We start from the raw sequence: 21,574 nt of genomic DNA on the forward strand, positions 1-21,574 counted from the left end.
TTCTAGTCTGAACCAAAATCTTAAGACTTCAATCCTAAATAAAATGTTTAACCTCGTTGGGACCAGCTTTTTGTCACCAGATGGCAGACAAATCCTCACAGTTGCACTGTGAACAGATTTTGTCTTCACAATACAGACGCAGCTTTACTGATTATAGCTTATTTTTGTCACATTACACAACACACACAACATTTGATCATATATATTAGCAAAATCTGTCAGTGCAAATTGGATCGGTATTCATCAAGTCATTTTTAAAGCTGCACACTTTTTGATGTATTCAAAATATATCAAAAATGTTGTACACTATGATCAACCAAGTAACATGAATACACTACATTATTAAAGTTACAGGGCAGTGCAGACAAACATACACATGCAACCCAACAAAATAAGTCGACATTTTGAAAGTGTACTCCATGGAGAGTATCTTCACATTTCAAAATATTTAAAAGGAAAATTAAATATAGTTTTGCTGAGGTGCCCCTGAGCTCTTCTATCAGTGGCTATGAGCTCCTCATGCACAGGCACCAGATTCATGTGATGTGTATTGTTTGTCTTCACTACGAACTCCTTACTTCAAGTCAAATGACATCTTTATTGCATGTGACTTTGCAGGGTGAATGACTGTATAGTCCGTGTAAATGAGACAGACGTCAGGGACGTGACCCACAGCGGGGCTGTGGAGGCGCTAAAGGAGGCAGGAGGTTTGGTGCGACTATGTATACGACGCAGGAGGAGCCTCACCGAGAGAATCATGGATATCAAGCTGGTCAAAGGGCCCAAAGGTGAGAAAATACAACGTATAAAATGCAGTGGAGTCTGAAAGTAGTAAAACACAGACATGTTGCTGTTGTTTTGACTTTACCCCAGCTCACTGGATTTGAAATGTGATGATGTTTGAGGAATTTGACATGCTTCTCCTTGCCAACTAATTTATGACTGCACAATGAAGAAACAGTGCTATAAAGACATCAACTGGTGCACATAAGTGAGAAACAATAATGAGGCACCATTTTCTGATTTCTGCTGAGATGTCAGAACGTTTCAGCAGCCAAGATACAGTAACATGATTGAACAGGGGAAGGAAAAGAACAATAGAGCAATTAAAGCTACAAAATATGAAATATATGACAGGGTATGACTTGCCTAATTTGATTTTTGCTTTGGTTTACTATAACTACCATATACAGCCCAAGGGTGAGAAAATGCAGCACTGCAGCAAATTATCTCAGGAAACCCAGAAATCACTTCTAACAATATGACCTGTTTATACTTTCTCTCAGGTTTAGGATTCAGTATAGCAGGTGGAGTCGGAAACCAACATGTCCCAGGCGACAACAGTATCTACGTGACTAAGATCATCGAGGGAGGGGCTGCACACAAAGACGGACGGCTACAGATAGGGGACAAACTTGTGGCTGTAAGTAACCTTGTGTGTTTTCTGCACTTATTTTCATGCAAATGTAGAGTCTGGTTCAAACTGTAGATTGCAGTCAGTATCAAAGCAAGGTTTTATTAGTTCACTCATTGACACGATTTGATTTCTAATTTAAAGGCACGGTTCACCTAGATGTCAAGAATACATATTTTTCCTCTTCCCTGTAGTGCTTTTTATCAAATTGCAACACTCGGTAACTCACACCAAAACAATCTAGACTGATTAAAAGCACTACTGCTAAGAGAAAAATATATTCTTAGTTTGGGGGTGAACTGTCTCTTTAAAAGTTATTTAAATGAAGCACAATATAGAAGACATTTGCAACAACTTTCAGATTAGAATATTATTTCAAGTTAATTAGTTCCACACATGTAATTAAATACCAAATACTGCATGCTATGCACTGTTTTAATTGAATTTACATGCCATTGATATAGGAAATGATTTAAGCAAAAATAAGGCTCTTCATCTCCATTACCCTTCTTTATTAGATTGTTACATATTACCTGCTGGGTATGTTATGTGTAATCTGAGACTACATTAGATGTATTAGAGAAGGACAGTGAACACAAGTGTGATTTTATCAGATTGTTACTCTTCTGCTCTACTTCCAAGCCTCTTAAGGTTGATTTAACACGGCAGCAGACCCGCTCAGCATAAAAATAAATGCAACATAATTAAAGCTGCTTCCTCTCTATTAAGTTAACATCTAGCCGTGTATTTTAAGATACGTATCCGGTCCATGGAAACTGTATGATAGCTTCCACACTATGGTTTTGCTGCAGTCTAGTATAGATCTAAAGTTGTCTACATGCTGTCTGTGTGTTAATGCATGCTTGTATATGGTAATAATTTGCATTATGTGTCTTCATATGTCTCCAGGTAAACGCCTCCTGTTTGGAGGAGGTGACTCATGAGGAGGCAGTGGCTGCCCTGAAGTCCACTCCTGACGTCGTTTACCTCCGCGTGGCCAAACACACCTCCCTTTTTATCAATGACAACTTCCCTCCCCCCGACGTCACTAATTGTGAGTGCACACACACCTCTCAGTGTACGTACCGATAATGCAACAGTGGTTTCTTTCATAACATGGTTTTGAGGGATCTAGCATCTTTCAGGCTGTGTAGACTTTTACTCACAACATCAGACTCAACTTGCAGTGAGACAGCGCTCTGGTGAATGTAGCAAACATCATTGCAGCCAAGAGGCTGAAGCATTTTAAGGCCAGATGGTGTTGAACTATAAAGAACAGCGAGGAACAAAGCTGTTGGTGGAGATTTTTGCTTTTGGGTGGGTTTATAAGAAAGCACCCATCTGCTCTTAGGCTTTTTGCAGAGACTCTTACTAGAAATGCAACAGCACAGTAAGCTCGAATTCCCTGAACACCATCGTTACAAGCAACCAATCAAGGCAACATATTCAGGAGCTGGTGTATATTAACAAATACATATTTATGTGACTTATGACACTATATATCATAGATGTGTGAGAGAAAGTAGCAAGACTAAGAATGGGAAAGTTGAGGTACAAGTAAAGGAGAACGGAGTGTTTTTCGTAATTAGCTTTGCTTTCAGATTACTGCATTGTTGTCAGTGTGGAGGCCTCATGGCTGAGGAGCAGCCCAGTCATGGTTGAATCGGGTGTAAACATCACAAAGCTCAACTCAAACTGTGTCAGAATATTATTGTTTGACGGCATAAGCATTGCAGTGAGAGTCCTGAAATTCAGTTATGGCTTTTGATTTTGGTGTGCCACCCCAAGATTTTCAATGGCTCTATCTGGCCATCCTTATGAAAAATTTCTGGGGCATCACTCCTGTGCAGTCCTTATCATAAATGCATTCATTTCTCTCAGTGTACTAGCTAACAGATTTTAATGCCATACATTTCCACATTAGAGCTGAATACCACAGGGGACTGTTGTGTATGTTCTCATAGTATAGAGCCATAAAAACCCTATAAACATGACAGCCCTCACATTACCTGAAAGAGTTTGAATTGAAATGTTGTGAACCCAGTAGAAGAGCTTATAATGATACCTTAAAGGGGATCTATTACACTGTTCCTTGTTTTCTGTCATATATATGATATTACAATGTCAGGTGTTCATATTAATCTTGCACTCCACCCCCATTTTGCAGCAAAAACGCCTAAAATGACATACCCAATTTAAAATGACTGTAGCTTCTGAACCGCTCTGACTACATGCATGCATGAGGTCTTGCCAGAAAGAAAACTCTCTTGATGACGTAGTGCGCCTGGGAGATACCATTTAACAGAGGAGGAGGGGAGCGAGGACATGGGCGTCCTGGCGGAGTTAGAGAGGTTAATGTGGCCAAAGTAAAGAGTAAAATGTAAACATGGTTGCAGATGTTGTTTGTTCCTCCCCAATGCTGGATCATATTCTTGCTGGAACATGTCTGGTTATATTTAGTAGCTTTTATTGGTGATTTTTAACAGTATGAAGTGCTGCTATACTACGTTACAGATGTCGGAGAGATGCCAAGATGTGGAGGACCTAGAAATGCTAACTAGTCAAAGCAGACTGGGCTCAAAGGGGGGCTTAAAGAGACAGGCGCTCTGTATGAGCGTCTCAGACAGAGGGTGACTACAGGTGTTCCAACACTGACAGTATGAGGAAATTAAAGTGTTTCGAACATTAAAGTGTGTAAACGTGTTCTAGTAGAAACCCAAAATACATGTATGAGCCTGAAAATTAGCATAATAGGTCTCCTTTAAACATGTGAAAATAATAACAAATAAATAAATAATCTACTGGGTGACGCTGATCATAATTTGCTCACACTGTGTCCATTATGATAACCCCAAATGCCTCCAGTGTTTTCAAACCAATTGAAGTTGGTTTGGAACATTATATGTTTTGGTTTAAAAGATATACTGCTGACATCAACCAGACGGCTTTAAATGTGTTATATAACAGTCTGATAATCAGACTGGGTAAATTTGGCCCACTGGATTACAGCCACTTGTCACCTCTCCAAATCAGCATATTATCAAACAACATGTCATTTATCACCGCTTTGAATCTAACACATTACCAAATGGCATATATCACACCACTAGCTCTCAACATATCTGCAGTACATCTAATTATAAACAGTTACATCAACAGTTTGGACTAATTGACTTAAGTCGATCAGGCTGTGATTGATTAGACAATAAAAGTCAGAGTGGAAATGCACTGCTTAATCGGACGACAGTGTTTTGTATGATAAAGAGAGTACATTAAAGTACACATAACCTTTAAATAGACATCTGTGAAGTTCTGTTTTATGTATGACAGCATGTTAAATTAAGGAAATCGGTTTTGTTTTTTCCTCCAGCGTACTCCCCACATCAAGACAACCATATAAGCCCCTACATGAGCGGCAGCCAGTCTGTAAGCCCCGCCCCTCTGACCACACCCAGATACTCACCTCTGCCCAGGGCCATGACTGGAGACGATGACATCCCCAGGTGAGACCTCACACACAAATATGCACACTTACTGGACTGTACAGTCTCTGATTTAGACCAGAGACATTATTCTGTAAAATCCTTCCCTTAATGACCAGTGAGACCAAATTAAACATGCTGCACAACCACATATACATTCACTGTGAAATTATTTTTCAAATTCCACCAAGGGTTTCCAAAGATAACCAAATTTGTAAGGTTAAACTACATATATCAGTTAATGTCATCGATAAAATTATTTTAGATATCCCAGAGGAAAGATTGTGCAGCTGTTGCAGTAAAAAGTATTTGTTTAGAAATGCCATGCATGTCGGTCACTTCTTATTGCAACGTTTGTTGACCAAAGAAAATTCCATTTCATCAACATATATGAAATTTAGCAGCAGCTTTTGAGCTTTACTAGCTAAAGAATAAATGTAAATTGAGCTGTTAATGGGGTCAAATGTTAGACATGTCTTCATCCTCTTCTTTCCCCTGTCCTTTGTTGCTTGTGTCATGTCCTCCTCTGAGGTCTTCAGTGGCCCTCAGAGAGGTCCACATCACCGGATTGGTAAACAGAATCCCTACAGAGCCCAAAATACACTGAATGACCTCTGTCCCTGACTGCTTGCTCTGCTGCTGCATGCGTGTGAATGTGTTTGAGTGTGTGTGTGTTTGGCTGCAAAGGGCAGATGGCAGCGCACATTTTGTCTGCCGTGTAAACTCAGGTCACATATGTACACACACACACACACACACACACACACACACACACACACACATGCAGATACTCTCTCATAGCTGCTCTACTGTCTTTAATCCATTTTAATGGACGGATTACAGCCTATCACAGCCCTCGTCACTCAACTGGCGTCACCGTGGTTACCAGAATATGACTCATTCCGTCATACCCCTCTGGGCCAATCAGTGCACTTTGATTATAATAAATCTGATAAGCCTCAGACCAACGGCAGAATGGTCATTTTGACGTCTGCCCCTTTTTTCCTCTCTTTTCGCTCCTGTATTCTCTCGTTCATCTCTTTCTCTTTCGCACTCTGATTGCAAAACATCCGCTTTCTCTCAAAGCAGGAGGTTTCAGGTGAAACCTTTGTGTCGTAGATCAAGGGATCCACACTGCATTGGACTCACTGAAACCATTTCTGTGTAAGGTAGCACGAGGCCAGGGATTTCTGTGGTATTAATGTCACCAGCCCACCATTATGAACTTAACTGAGGGGGTTGACAATTTTTATAACAAAGAACCAGTTTTTAATGTGGATCTGTCACGTCTGGATACTGATGCAGTGGTTTCAGATTTGTGCATCCCTGGTTAGAATAATCTCAGGGGAAGGAAATCCAAATTTCACATATAAACAGTGTATGGAGTATTTATGAATACCCTCTTAACTGACTAAGAGTTATTCAACAATTGGATTCTTGGATTTTCTTCCGTATTAAACATGATGGTTTTTATTCAGTGAGGGACATGATGGTCCAGTGGTTTTCTCTCAATACAATGGCTCTGCTTTCAGTTCTGTCTTAAGTATGTATTTGCCTGTTTTGACCTGTGTTGACTTGGATTTCCTGTATGCGCTCATATTCACTCCCACTGTCAAAAGATATTCAAGTTATGCTGATTTGCCAACGAATCAAACCATTTATAAACTAAGTCAGAATTGTACATTTAGGACAGAGTAACTAAGTGGTGGTGCAACAAAACAGGGACAGTGCAATACTGACATCTGCTGGTCATTTAGGGGAATCATCCAGCTTTAACATTTTCCCTCCATCTAGATATACCTTTTATTAAAACAAGGCAGATATTATACATGCATATACATACATTCAGAAACTATTAGAGTATAAACACTACAGTAACTGCAAATACATCTGAATATTTTAATGTTTTCATTTGTAGATATGTTGTAATAGATATGTTCTTCTCCTTGTCACTGGATATTCGGGCATGGTTAAAGAGGTGGTACAACAAAACACCAGTTAAACTTTACCTTTAAACAGCAAAAAGCAAGGGTTGCAATTTAAGTCGTAACTGATCAAATGTCATCACACATTAAGATGCCTATAAAACTAAATTCAAAAGTCATATACCATCATCTTTTACCCTAACACTGTGTGTGTGTTTTATTTTGTTTCTTTCAGAGAACCCAGGCGGGTGGTGCTCCAGCGAGGGTCAACAGGTCTTGGTTTTAACATTGTTGGAGGGGAGGATGGAGAGGGAATCTTCATCTCCTTCATTCTTGCCGGAGGTCCGGCTGATCTCTGTGGAGAGCTACGAAAGGGAGACCGCATCCTGTCGGTACGAGCTAAGGCCTGTTACAGACAGTACACACAGATATACAACACGAGTACTGTCACCATTATTATTAATGGCTCAAATCCTACCATTATTACTGTTATCAAGGGAGTCATCCTGTTGCTTTATTCTCCATCAGAGCTTCCACTTTCTGAATTTTCTTCTGTACATTATTGATGTGGAGTCATACAGCTCAGCATAACTGTGAATATTTTACTGAAGCTGATTAGTTTGAACCATCTTTGCATTCTTTTGCACAGCAATCTGAATTTAAAGAGACATTTCCTGGAACTGGTATCATTTTCTTTGCAAATTACCAGTCGGTTGTGTGTGTGTGTTACAGCTGTCATTTTGTTTGATGAAAGTGAAATATGGCTTTAATTTTCTTCAGACAGGATTCAAACAGGATTTAGTCCTCAGACTGTAGAAGCACCAATAATCCCTGCAGAATGACTTTGAGTGTATTATGATGAAAGCTCTGGCATGGAACGATTTTATGCATCAAACAAGCCCTCACAAAGTACACACATACAACACATGTGCACAGTTTACACGACTGGTCACCTGTGAGTTATTGACCCAGCAGGATGTACAGTGTTCTTCATGGCGTGCTCATTTCACTTTACATTTATTACTATTGATCCAAGGCATGGGCTCTAATGTTCTGTGTGTGTGTTTGTGTTTGTGTGTAGGTGAACGGTGTGGATCTGTCCAGTGCAACACATGAGCAGGCAGCAGCAGCTCTGAAGAACGCAGGACAGACCGTTACCATAGTAGCGCAGTACAGACCTGAGGGTGAGTACTGCAGATGAACACAGCACATTAGCATCGATCTCATGTACAGATTAATGCTTGGAACGTCTGGATGGCATTGCTACAGAACAGAACAGAAGTTTTAAATCAAACAGTGAATGACCGCCCCCAGAAAATCTTGTATTTACTGACCTCTAGTGGTTTATTTTTTTACCTTGCTGCAGTGATGTACAGGTGTATTTCAGGACCCTGTGACATCACTGTTAGGTGTGGTTAAAGGTGCAAGGGGTACACCTCTGACCATACTCATCAGTATAGCTGGGTGTTGTTGGAGCTGAAACAGGCCCCTTTAAACAGAGGGGGCAGCAAAACAGTCTGGTGTTAAAGGAAGACGTCACCCACAAAATGACCATTCGTGTATCAATTGCTCACTCCGTGTTACCTTGAATTTGTGACAAAAATTTTGTTTTTCTTGCATGCTCTACGGTGAAAGAAGAATCCAAAAACAGCAAAGGTTCTTGATTAATTGAAGTAAATGGGGGCCACTTCTACCATCAGTAAAACTATACCAAAATAGAGGTTACAAACTCTCATACAACACGTACAGTGCAATCAGTTCTTCACTTTGATTCGTTGTCAAGGAATGCAAGACAAAAAAGTTTTCTTCACAAATTCAGTGTAACGAGGGGTGCGTTATTGATATAGAGATGATCAGTTTGTGGGTGGAGTATTCCTGTAAGACATGTTTTAATGATGATGTTGTGGCCTTACCTGTTTTAATTTCTGGCAGTGTACTGTAGACACAGCAACCAGTGTGTCGCTGCCACACACAGTTACAGCTCCCAGCTGTGCAGAAAAACCCAAAAGTTAATAAAATGTGTTTATTTTTAATAGATGTTGACAAAACAAGCTTTGTGGGCATGAGAAGAAATAATAATGCGAACATAAATGCATTTTAAATGTAAGGCAGTGATAACGTATCATAGTAAACAAGATTTTATTTTTAGTTATATACTGCAGTTTGGAAATTCACTATTTGTATAATATAAAAACACACACAGACACACACAGAGTGAGGTTTCCCAACAAGCACCATCCTGGATATATATGTCTGCTGGGAGTGACTGAGAAGGCTGTAACCTAGGAAACCAGGTTATAACTGCTGATTGGCTCATCTAATGGGATGCTGTCATGTTGGGGGACCTCAGTATAACACCTACACAAACACACACGCACATACACACACACTAACAGTAGCATCAGGTCCCCTGGTCCCTTTCTGGTTATCAGCCATGTATTATTCACTCAGAGAGGTGTTCCAGGAGCAAGTTGTTATCGGCAGGTCCAGAGTATAACACACAGGTCCTTTACAGGTCTCAGGAGAAATTAATTTAAACTCATAAAATGAATTTAATTTCCAGCCTTAGAGAACGACTGAATACTCCTGCATATGTTTAGTATGTTTTTTAATCGTGTTGATTTAAATTCTGGGGAGCATAGTATAACATTTTGAAATCCTGTAGATACTCTGCATATACTGTATGTATGGATTCTTATCTTCAGAGGCCAGTTGATGCGTTTCAAGTTTGTTTGAAAAGTTAGAAACATGCCAGGGTACCCACTAGTATCCAGGTATTATGTAGTCATGGCAGGACTGGGCTTCAGCTGAGGACCAGTAAGAGGACCTGGGGGAGGTCAGACTGCTAAAGGGGAAAATATAAATGCTATCACTGATGAAACAGTTAGCATGTAATTGGAAGGGTTTGGAGATCATGTAAAAAAAACAAACAGGCTTCCTAGGATATACAAATCCAGTCAACAATTGGGATTTTACTGGAACATTTGAGGAGGGAAGTGCTACCATCAACACAAGACTTTTATTTTAGTGGATCTGTAGAGAGCAAGAATATTTTGGGGCAAACAGTTGAGGAGTTTAAGCTAGAAATATCACCTAGAAATGGGACAGAGTAATTAGAGTTTAGGTAAATGGATCGTAGGAAGGTCTTCCCAGATATGGATGCAAATGGATGTTAGCCCAACTCATTAAGATGTGGAAGGCACTGTCAGAGCATAATGAGGTTTCCCAGCAGCCACAGAATGCAAATGTATTGGAAGCTTATGGAAATAGCATGGAGATATAAGCCATACATCAAGCTGAAAACCACGATGTATGGATTATGAATTCTGAAACGTTGTACAAGCATGATATATGGACTATGAATTCCAATTTGAAAAGAGAAAGTACGTTTAAATAAAGTTCCTCAATAAAGTTTGAGGCTGCAGAGGTTAAACTTATACTGCAAAAATGCAGTAGGTCCATTGGTTTTCAGTTATGATCTGACATTTAAGCAAAAAAGGGAGTTTTTTCCGGCCCCACTAGAGATTAAATAGCTCCAACCAGTTCATGAAAGCTTGTTGCTGTTCTCAACAGTAACTTCAGAGCTTTGCAGTTAAAATATGATGCAACAGTAGACTGAAAATGAACCACTGAGGAGAACATGTTAAGATGGTAAACTGTCCCTTTTTCCACTTGTCACTGGGAAAGTGTTCGGTTTTATGAAGGACATCTGTGAGTTAAAAAGCCGTCAAAAGTTTGGAATTCACTTCAGTCTTAGCTGTGAGTGTAACCACAGACAAGGAGGACCCAAGGGCATAAGATAATAAGCTAGACAGACATTTGAAAACTGACTGCATAAACTTGACACACTGCTATTTTAAACTCAGGGGAAGTTCACTGGTGTTGTCTCTCCAGCAGCGATTCTCAAAACTAAGCAGTCTGTAGAGAGCACAGCGCTTCTGTTGGGTGCACACAGGTGGATTATGGTGATATGTCATGTTAGCCTGGTGTTAGGTTGTACCTGGTTACTCCTTTGGCAGAAATACCAGCAAGAACATCAAATCATTTCATAGGAGTTTGTTTGTGTCCGCTCTAGAATGTCAAGTCAGATCAGCACCACGGACAGCGCCCTCAGCTCTTAAAGGGGTACCTCACCACAAATCTTTTAAGTATCATAAACTCACAGCCTCGAGGCTTCAAAGTCCAACTGAAGTCACATTTTGTTATATCTTTCTTCAGTTGTTGTGTTTTGTTAATGTGTTGTTGATTCATTATTAAAAGGATGAAAGGTCTTTTGGGAGATATCAGAAATGTTCCTTTTCATCTCAGCAGTGTTTCTGTGTTTGATTGGCAGTAGCTAGCAGGCTAACCTCTGGCAGGAAAACAAAAGACAAAGTAAACAAACTTTCAGTGTAGTCAACAAGTCGTGGGTAGACAGCATGTTGTCAGCGATTTTGAAGAGTAAGGACCAAACCAGCATGTAACCAAACTTTATATGCTGATGAATGTCAGCTCAGCCGCTAATTAGCGATCTAATCTGCAAACTGATGCTAGCATTGTCCTTTTTCCTGGTGAATATTTGTATTGTTGCTTATTCAACAAGCAGGACAAGATGTGTGTTTATGTCTGAAAGGTAGATAAGAAGAGGACTTTTGCAGGAAACCTAATATGAACATTAACATTACTTTATAATCTTTATGCAAAGATTTGATTGACTCCTTAGATGCAGACAATAACCTAATGGTATTCTGACAAATTAATGCAAAACAAGGGAGCAACATCATGAAACCCAAAACATATTAAATTCAAATTCCTCCGGTTAGGTCCGTGATTTCTTTGTCTTTGTTTTTTTAAATGAGATCACAGGACATTTGATGGACAGGGAAGATATGTTTGCTGTAGCAGACAAAAATGAAATGCTGTTTACAGGGTTCCCAAAGTTCCTGGAAACCCTTGAAAATTTGTGAATTTGATGAATTGTTGAAAATAGACATAAATAAACATGGACCATTAAAGGTGCTTGAATCAATATTTTTGTGCAAGAATAGAAATTAAAGTTTTGTGGGGGGGGTTTTGACTGTCTGCCATCACTGTGACACAGCACAATTGAAAAGTTTTGACACATTGAAGCATCACTCTCTTTTTTTATTCATTGCTCTTTCTACTTATGAAAATTCTTAGTGTTGTAACATTAATTAACCTTTGACAAGTACCTTGTCAAGTCCTTAAATTTGAGGGAATTGGACCTGGAAAGTCCTTGAAAAGTCATTGAATTGTCTTTGATGGAGTTGAGTACCAAAACCCTGTAGGAGTAGTACCTACCGGACCAAATCATGACATGGATTTCAGTGCCTTATTTTGGAGAGAGATAGAGAGTGTGTGTATGAAGTTGACATATGACAGTGAAGCTGCTGTGAGTGGAGCAAGGAGTATGAAGTTAAACGTTGCAGTGCAGTGTGTATACAGTTTAGACTATTTGTCAGTGAATAAATGATGCAACTCCTCAAGACCCAAGACAAGTTACTATGTTTTGCTGGCCACCTGCTGATAAAAGTGATGGGGGTTAGCCCTGAAGTTAGCGAGCAAAGTCAGCCTCACAATAGAAACTGACTAGGTTGTTCTGAGGTGGACTGTTATAAGGCATATCAGCTATTCTCAGTAGTGACAATCTCAGCCACTCCTAAACAGATAATGGCGAAATGTCTGGCTGCTGAGTCTCAACTGAGACAGGAAGTGAATTGCTGATCCTAACTCAAACCTTATTTTACTGTTATTAGTACTGTAACTGTTATTTAGTGTTAGATTATTGTTTTTATTTATTATATGATTGTGTTAGGTAAATTTGTGTATAGTTTATTGTATTAATTCATATTCATATATCTAAGTGAACCAGTTCAAACAAGGCTGTTCTTTCAAGTGGCAGACTGTCGTTCGGTGTTATATTTTGAAAAAAAGTATCAGTTTAGGCACCATTTAGGCACTGGTACTGTATTAAAAGTATTGTTTTGGCACCGTTATCAGAAAAACCCCAACGATAGGCAGCCCTAGTCTTTGAAATGTTTAAGGTGTGGGAACCCTGCATTTCATTTTAGTTGTACTCCTCTCAGATGTTGGCCACTGTAGTCAGCTTGGATTGATAGCAATAACAGCTGATGCTGAATGTGAAGCAGAGAAACAGCTGCAAAATGTGTCAAAACAAAAACAATCGAAACAACTGTGTAAATGTAACTCTAACCCCTCACTTCAGGGGTGTAATCCATTTCTCTGCTATTGATCTGTATGTTCAGTATGTTCGAGACTGACATATTAATCAGGTATTAGCCTTTTTCAGTCCACCTTTTAAGACTATCTTTCACTTATGTTCACGATTTTTTGTGTTATTCATTTGAAAAACTGTCCTTTGAAGTCCTGCTGATCGCCTGATAAAGTGTCAGAGTGGTTCGACAGTCTGCTGGTTTGGCATAGTTTGGTGTTACAGTATATTGGGCAACTTACAGTGTCAACACTCAGCAGGTATCAGAGGTGGTCCAGCTGGCCTCACTAAGAGCCGACTGTGCTGTAGCCTGATTTTAAAGGTTTTTCCTGCTCAACAGGCAAGAAACTAGGTGAACGTTAACGTTTAATGATTTAGCTCACGCTGGCCCCTTAAAAATGATAGGTTAGTCTAAGATCTGTGTGTGTGTGTGTGTGTGTGTGTGTGTGTGTGTGCGTGTGCGTGTGTGTGTGTCAGTGTGTCGTGACTCTTGTTAGTGACTGCTGAATGAACTTTATATCAAACCTTCTGTCCATGCTGGGCTTTGGTCAGCATTGTGGGCGTATGTGTGTGTGTGTGTGTGTGTGTGTTTATCCGAGGTCCATGTTTGTCCCATTCCCGTGGCGATAGCATGCGGTAACCAGCAGTGCTCCCTCTGTTTCACACACACACTTCCTGCCAATGTGAGAGGAACTCATAATGACCTCCACCAGGAGTGGAAAAGTGTCTCTCTCACCGTGTGTGCGCAGGTCTCCTCCTGTTATTTATATTAAATATGGTACCCGGTGTACCCAAACACAACACAGCTCTGTGTGTGCGTGTGCGTGTGCGTGCTAGCTTGGGCAGAGACACGGCTGATTTAAGCTGATGCAGCAGATATAGATCTGTGTTTATTTGAAGAACAGCAGATGGAGAGTGTTTGTCTGTGAAAAGTCCTCATGCTGCATTAGTTCTGCTGACATCCCCCATCACTTTTCAGGCTATTTTAAGCCAATTTTATGTATCAGACCAGTGGCTCCAAAATGTGTTGTACCCCAAATTCATACCCATTTTGCCAGGCAAAGCTGCTTGACTGGATACTCACCCAAGATCTCCATCTGTAGGATTTTTTATAAGATATTATTGGGTGCAGAATACACTTCACTTGGATTGCACTGCTGAGGATAGGGAGCAGTTTATGAGCATATTAGATTGACATATTAAGATTTCTTACAAAACAATCATCAGATAACCACGAAAAAAATACTTTTTCGTAAACATTGGCCCTCATTTATGAAACCAACGTACAACAGAAAATTGGGCGTACAGACATTTTCGTGCAAAGCTCAACATTTATCAATGTGGATGTGAGAGGAGGCAACGATCGAATCTCACGTCAGGTCTTAATATATGAAAGAAGTTTTGCTGCTTCAATTCCCAGTTCTCAAGTACGTGATACAGCTGATCGGAAACATTTCCAGATGTCCATTTAAAAAACAAAAACAAACTTGACCTTTTAACATGATCTCCCCCCGTGCCTTAAGTTTCCTGATGTGGGACTGGTAATGCTTGCAGGTTGACAGCAGTATTAGTCACCAGGATTACACACAACTGTCACAAACACACTGTCACACTCATACTGTACACACACATGACACACACACAGAGGCGGTGTCTGTCAGCAGTAATACTGAGGTGATGCAGAGAGGATTATCTTCACTTCTGTTAGCCTGCTTATTACACTTTGTGTGCATGTGAGTGTGCGTGTGTGTGTGGTGCACCAGTTGTTAAGTAGAAGATTAACAGCGGCTCTATATCCCAGCTTTCAGACACAAAGTTGTGGGAATATTATGTGCTGAATATGTACAGTAGGCTGCTCTCCTTTCTTTTCCTACATCACTTTATCGCTGTTCCTTCTTTTCTGCTCACTTTCCTCCCTCTCCTTTGTCCCTCTCCTTCCTTCCCACCTGTCAGCGCCCCCTCCTCTCCTTCCCAGTGTTACTGGTGTCTGTGGTAATGGTCTGACTCACCACTCACACAGTGTGGTTTGGGGGATTGGAGGCGTCACTTGTAACAGGAAGGTGACTGATATGAGATTTGCAGCGTGCCGCAGCGTCACCATCATGCTGAGGCTTTTATTAGCTGCCAGAGATGAAACACATTTTTCAGTCTTGACATTTTAACTTCAGTTTGGTACATCAGTATAAGACATCTCTCTCTCTTTTTTATTTTCCCTTTCCTGGTCTCTCCTCTCATCTCGTCTGCAATCTGATCTGGTAATCAATACCAGTATAGATTACTGTACTGAATCATATTAATTATAGATGAGCCTCCTCCAGCAATGCTATTTTTAGAGCCAGAGCCTCATTCAATCGATTCTGGTATGCTTTAAAAACAGACTTACCAGATGAAGGATTATATTGCATTAATCTGATGTGATATAAGAGGTATGCATGTACAAACGCAAGAAGGATGTTTCACAAGAAGATTTTGATGACTTGCCTGCTCCTTTTAATACATCTCGTGTCTTGTAGTCTATCCACTAAATAATTAAAATCTAAGTATAGCCCACATAATGTCTTGGAAATGTAGATAATTAAACTTAATTCATCCCCTTGGAGGAATTAGATATTTGCAGCAGCAGAAGTAAAATGATGCACACAGGAAAAATATAATAAAAATATAAAAATACTTTAAGTTAAAGGTGCACTCTGGCGTTCTCTTGCAAACAAAGTTAGTATTACTCACATCATCTGCAACATCTGCAAACCTGATTACAAACCCACATTGCTATACTTTACTGAATGTTACCGCCACCAACTGTCCATCAGTGGAATAGCAGGAAAACAGGGGTTAAAAAAACCCCACATGGTACCTTTAAATGTAACATAAGCAATAAAAAGTGAAACATGTTAAAGCAATAATGACATGAAATAGGACATAAAAGCCATGCTCTTTCCTGCAGTAAAGTAGATAGCAGGACAGACCTTTGATTATTTACAGTACATATATGCTTCTACAAATAGAGCTCTGATTCAATATTAGAAAGGGTGATCCGAAAGGAAAACATTGGTGCAATGCACACAGCCCTAAAGACGGGAACTGCCCGTCTCCAGCGGTTCTCTGTTGGATAGCACTGAAGCTGCACAATGCAGAGAAGGTCTCTGCCAGCTGCTGAATGGAGGAACAATGCTCCTCTGGGGAGCGGAGAGGAGAGGTAAATGAAGGAAAGAGGGAATATGAGCCCCAGAGCCATTAGTCTCTGTCACCACCCCTCCCCCCACCTCTTCCTCTCTGTATCCTCTCCTCCTCCTCCTCCTCCTCTCCTCTCTGTCTCCCTCTCCATTATGTCTTGTTTCCTCCCTCCATCTCTCTCTCCCTGTGTCTCCTTAATCTAATAATGCTGCATTGAGGTGATGTGTTTTGACAGAGACAGTTAGATGCTGATCACGCAGAACTTCATGTGTGGTGATTTCGGTGTGTTCTTGGGGAGTTCGATGTCCAGAGAGAGAGGCAGAGAAGTGTGTGTTTGCTTGATGAAACTATGGATGCCTTTAGCATAACCTGCTGAATTTGACATGATAAAAAAGTCACTTCTTTCATACATATGTAGACAAAGTTTCTTATAACCCTGGTAAAAATGAAATACAGATAGAGAAAAAACATTCAAAAATAGAGAGACAGAAAGTGGAGATAGAGGGAGAATAAGAGACAGATGGAGACACAGACAGACATAAATCATGCAGAGCAGAAAGAGTTCTTATACGTACGAAGGCAGATGCTAGTCTTTTTTTTGCCGTTTCCATATAAAGCGAATGGCAAAATCAATTTAAGGAAAATGAATTGCGCTTTTAATTAAGCTTCCCAAAAATCAATATTCAAAATGCTTGGTCAAGCTTTACCGTGTGTGTGTGTTGCGTGTAGACCGATTCCCTGGGCCAAAGTAGGGCAGGAGAGCCTGGCAACGACTCAGCTTCCTGCATGAGTGACCTGAGGAAACAGTGTGTGTGTGTGTCGGAAACAGTGTGTGTGTGTGTCTTTTAGTCAGTGTGTGTGTGGGTGCGTGCATGTGTGTGTGTGTGTGTCTCCGCCCTACAGCAAGCTGCTGTCAAAGAGGGGGAGGAGCAAAACGAACGCAACCAGCGGACGAGAGATAGAGAAAGAGAGGAGTGTAGTAGAGAGAGAGTTAGCATCTGTTGTTTCCGTGGCAGCTGAGCAACACTGGACTGATTTTAAACACACTCACACACACACATCATCTGTGTGCCACACAGTGCTGCATACCTACACACAATTCTTTTCACACAAACACACACATTCACATCTTTCTGCTCCGGCTCGCTCACATGCTGGATCCAATGTGGAGCTGGCGTTAGATTTTTTTATTATCACACACACACACACACACACACACACAGGCACACACATCTGCTCTCTCTCTGTTTTTCCATCTCATTCACATCCCGGGACTGTAAGCAGTAAAACCTCACTCTCACACGCACACACGCACTCAACCGAAAGCCACCATACCAGCATTGTATCGTGCGGACGTTGTTGAGCCTGCCTGTCTGCCAGCAGCACGTGAGTACAGCTGAGCAGGAGTTGGGAGAGACGGACCTGAACTGATTTACTTGTTAACATCCTGCCTCGACTAACACCCTGGCATCACTGTTGATGGGTAACACTGTCAGAGAATGTTTTGGGGAATGATGTTAAAAGTAATATTGGACTTAAAAAGACAGATGATGTGGTGACACTGTTATCCCTCTGATGACCAGTGATGCTGCATTAAAATGTTGGCTCCTACGCTGTCTTTGGTCTAATGACTGTCACAGTGTAAGAAATTATCAGTGATGTAGAAACATTGGTGGCTTAGTAAAAGTCTTTTTTGTCTTATTTTCTCTCATACTTCAACTGAAAATGCTGAATATAGTTTTTAAGAAGACGATCAAAGCTGCTGCTCTGACTTCTCAGCAGTGGCTTTGGTCATGATCAGAGCTGCAGCTTTGACCGTGCTGGTTTTGTCTTTCTCCTCAGGACTCAGGACTCTAATATCGTAGCTCTAACACTGCCTATAGATCACACTACTGTCTTTGTCTCTGTTTTTTCAACACTTCCTCTCTTAGGTAAACTTTTTCCTGTATTCTTTATCCCACTGTATCAGATGTAATTTTGCTGCAATACATCCGAGCTCAGTCACAGTCAGTCTGCTCCCTCTCCTCCTCTTCATTCTGTCTCGTTGTATCTCTTCCTCTCTGTCTCTCTCTCCACCTCTTAATCCCATGATGCTGCACTGAGGCGATGTATGTTGACAGAGACAGTTAAAGGTGATAATGCCGGTGAAAGTTCATACAGTATCTGGTGATGTCGGTGTGTGTGATCACTCTGTGGTGTACTCCAGTGAGACGAACAGGAATAGAAGTGTTAATCCGTCAATTTGTAATGGATTACAGCTGAGATTGAAAATGCCGTACCGGGGTCAGCGATGAAAATATTTAAGGTTAAAGCAAGAAATTAAAATTCTCAGAAAAAGGGTATTTCAATCCTGAGATTGGAGGCAGTTGTGCTTGCACGTGAAGTGTTGCCTTGTTGTCTGCATCTATAATTTAGCAGTACATGTAGCTATAGTTAAATACTGAGAACATCAATCTTCTTGTCAACAAATCCATTTAAGTTGTTTTTTCAGAACATCAGTGTCTAAAAAAGCACGAGAGATCACGTTACTTCAGTATTTCAGTGATTTCAGATGTGTGTAGCTTTGAGCGGTTTTAGTACAGTTCAGTTGTTTGCGTCTGTGAGCATCAATGTGTCAGATTAATGGACGCCTGGGGGGAAATCAGAGTTGAGATCTGGGTGTTGTAGGCTGGTTCTTGACAATGTTGAGAAGCAGAGTGTGTATGCAGAGAGGTAAACAAGGAAATGAAAACAGAAATGGGGAGAAATACTGGAAAAGTCGGGAGATACTGCAGATTCTGTGTGTGTGTGTGTGTGTGTGTGTGTGTGTGTGTTTTTGTGTATGTGTGTGACCGTGTGTACCTCGAGTATGATTGAATTACTCAGGGTTAATTAGATTCTGTAGTCCACAGTAATGGTTCAGACACACACACATACACACACATGCGCACACACACAGACAGCGACATCCTTCAGAAGGGCTTTTGCAGGCTTATTGCCAGCGGCGTTGTCATCCGTGTGTTAGTTCAGAGGTTTCTGGGAAACTGTGTGGTTTTAAGGAGACCAGAGGACAGTCAGTAAGGATTTATTACAGACTTATTTGCTGTTTGTTCAGCCGCTTTGAATCAAAACAATCTCAATTTACAGTCATTTAGAGACAGCAAACTGCTGGTTAAAAGTTTTTTTGTTTTTTTACTTCAGTTTTCCTGTTGGAAGGATCCCCTAAAAGCCACGAATGCACATTCAAGAATGCATAATCTCATTTGTTTTTCCACTCTGTGCATTTCCATAAATAATGTACATTTATAATTAAAGAGGCACAATGACATTTTTATGACCACTTGAAAACAAAAATGGGTCAGAAACTAAAGTGTTTTTGCTGCATGTAGCAGGAGGATACTAAAGCTCAGGGCTGCTCAGCTGAGTGTGTGAGCAAATCATTGCACTTTGCATTGATTGGCCAACCGGTTGCTCTCTCGCAATTTACTACTTGTCATTCAAGTGAGACGGGGAAACAGTTGTTCCTGGCAATAAAAACTGAAAGTTCTGTTGGAAAATTCATTGTTGTATTTGTGTAACACCAGCAAATACATTATGAAAGTAGAATTAAGACAGGTTTGAGGGAAATAAATCGATTAGCATGTGTAGGTAGAAGTGTGACAGTTGCTGTGTTTTGATTCCAGCTTTGTGTGTTCCCAGTGGGTTAGTTTCATTCCAGTCAATGAGCAAATATGAGCTTACTGACTAATAACTGCTGCTCCAATGATGCCATGTCACACCACCGCTGAGCCACTTGAACGTCACTGTGTGAACTCAGTTGCATGTATAATGTGACACTTGTGTTCAGAGCAGACTCCCATGTTTCCCACCTACAGCACAACATGTATGACGGATTTACATGGGTTAACGGTATGTATCTGGTATTGAGCCCATTGACATCAGGTAGGACAGACACAGGCACGGTTCCTGCCTGTTCTGACCCAAGTAGTTTTGTGCACCTGGCTTCTTTGTTTCAGGAAGCTCCCAGTCAACTAAACTATGTAAAAAAGTAGATGTAGCCTTCGGGTGTAAAAAATGACTCCATGCGGAAGTGCCTTAAACCGGCATTGTTTCTAATAGCCAGCTGGGGGTGACTCCACTGGTTGCCAAAACAAGTCAGAATGTGTAGAAGTCATTTAGCAAATGATCCTACTTCCTGCTTAATTTATTACCTCAGTAGACATTTTCCTAATGAATCTATGGTCTCAATTTCTAGTTTTATTGTCCTAGATATTCATGTTGTAAATAAAATCCCATGTAGAGTAAAGCAGACCATAAAGCAGGGTATGATTTAAGGTGTGGCTACCTTGTAACTGACAAGCTGCTATGGCAACCTGTCAGAACAGAGGCTAGCAAAGCTCCACCCTCTCGTTCAAATGCGGTCACTTCTGGCTCCAAAAAGACAAGATGGTAACAACCAAAATTCCAAACTTGAGACTTCAGAACGGTAGCCAACAAACCAATGGGTGACATCACAGTGGCTACACCCGTTAATCCAGACAGCCCGCACAAGAGTTGCAGTAGTGAAGCCGGTATACCGTGGTATGAAAATCAAAGGTTATACAGTGTACATCTCTCACACATGTCTTTTCCTGTTGAAAAAATGGTTTCAGTGAAGTGTTTGTTAAACCAAAAAAACCCTGTTTTCATTCCTTTAAGGGTCATTATATACTGATATAGCTGTATAATACAGTGCACAGTGAGTCTTTTCTGAGACAGTTAATGCATCGTGAAAATCTACCTACACAATTGCAACCTCAGTCTATGCTAATTCCTCCTATCCAATTAGTGACACCTGATCCACTTATAAAAGACCATATTTCCATGGACACTGCAGGATGAATCTATCTTAATAAATTAAAAAATAAATAAAAATGTAATACCTGTATTTATGCATAACAAAACATCCAGCATGAAGAGATTTGTAAACACAGATTTTAAAAGTTTAGGTAATGTATCTGAGTCAGACTGGCTGTGTGTGTGTGTGTGTGTGTGTGTGTGTGTGTGTGTGTGTGTGTGTGTGCGTGTGTGTGTGTGTGTGTTTATGATGATATTGACATGGACCGCGTCTGATGTAACAGGAGTTAATATTCAGATCAAACAGACTATTAGATTATGGCTGTAGAGAATCTGTCGGCAGCTCAGTGCTTTCGTCTGCACCTCTGTGAGTTTGTGTGTGTCTGTAGCAAAGCAGGAGAGTCCAGCTAGGGCGATGTATTGGCAAGAATCTGACACGAATCACAATACAGGGGTTACGATTCAATATATTGCGATGTGCAGCGATACTGTAAGCAAGTTGATATATTGCGATATTTTACATCTATTTCTT

The 21,574-nt window shown here is 40.6% G+C and overlaps 1 protein-coding gene across 7 annotated transcripts in view; it reads left to right on the forward strand.

The window, feature by feature from the left end:
* Positions 1-21,574, forward strand: part of dlg1a (discs large MAGUK scaffold protein 1a) — a 135,385-nt gene that overhangs the window by 87,102 nt on the left and 26,709 nt on the right. For 6 of the 7 annotated variants that reach the window (XM_050054917.1, XM_050054918.1, XM_050054919.1 and 3 more), the window contains 6 exons: positions 619-788; positions 1,287-1,423; positions 2,324-2,468; positions 4,785-4,917; positions 7,057-7,213; positions 7,903-8,005. In XM_050054917.1, coding sequence (XP_049910874.1) covers positions 619-788; positions 1,287-1,423; positions 2,324-2,468; positions 4,785-4,917; positions 7,057-7,213; positions 7,903-8,005 — 845 coding nt within the window. Of the gene's footprint in view, positions 1-618; positions 789-1,286; positions 1,424-2,323; positions 2,469-4,784; positions 4,918-7,056; positions 7,214-7,902; positions 8,006-17,202; positions 17,614-21,574 lie in introns of those variants that run through there. The other variant, XM_050054923.1, reaches the window with a different exon arrangement.

The sequence above is a fragment of the Epinephelus moara genome, chromosome 10 (genome assembly GCF_006386435.1).
Source record: "Epinephelus moara isolate mb chromosome 10, YSFRI_EMoa_1.0, whole genome shotgun sequence".
NCBI lineage: Eukaryota > Metazoa > Chordata > Actinopteri > Perciformes > Serranidae > Epinephelus > Epinephelus moara.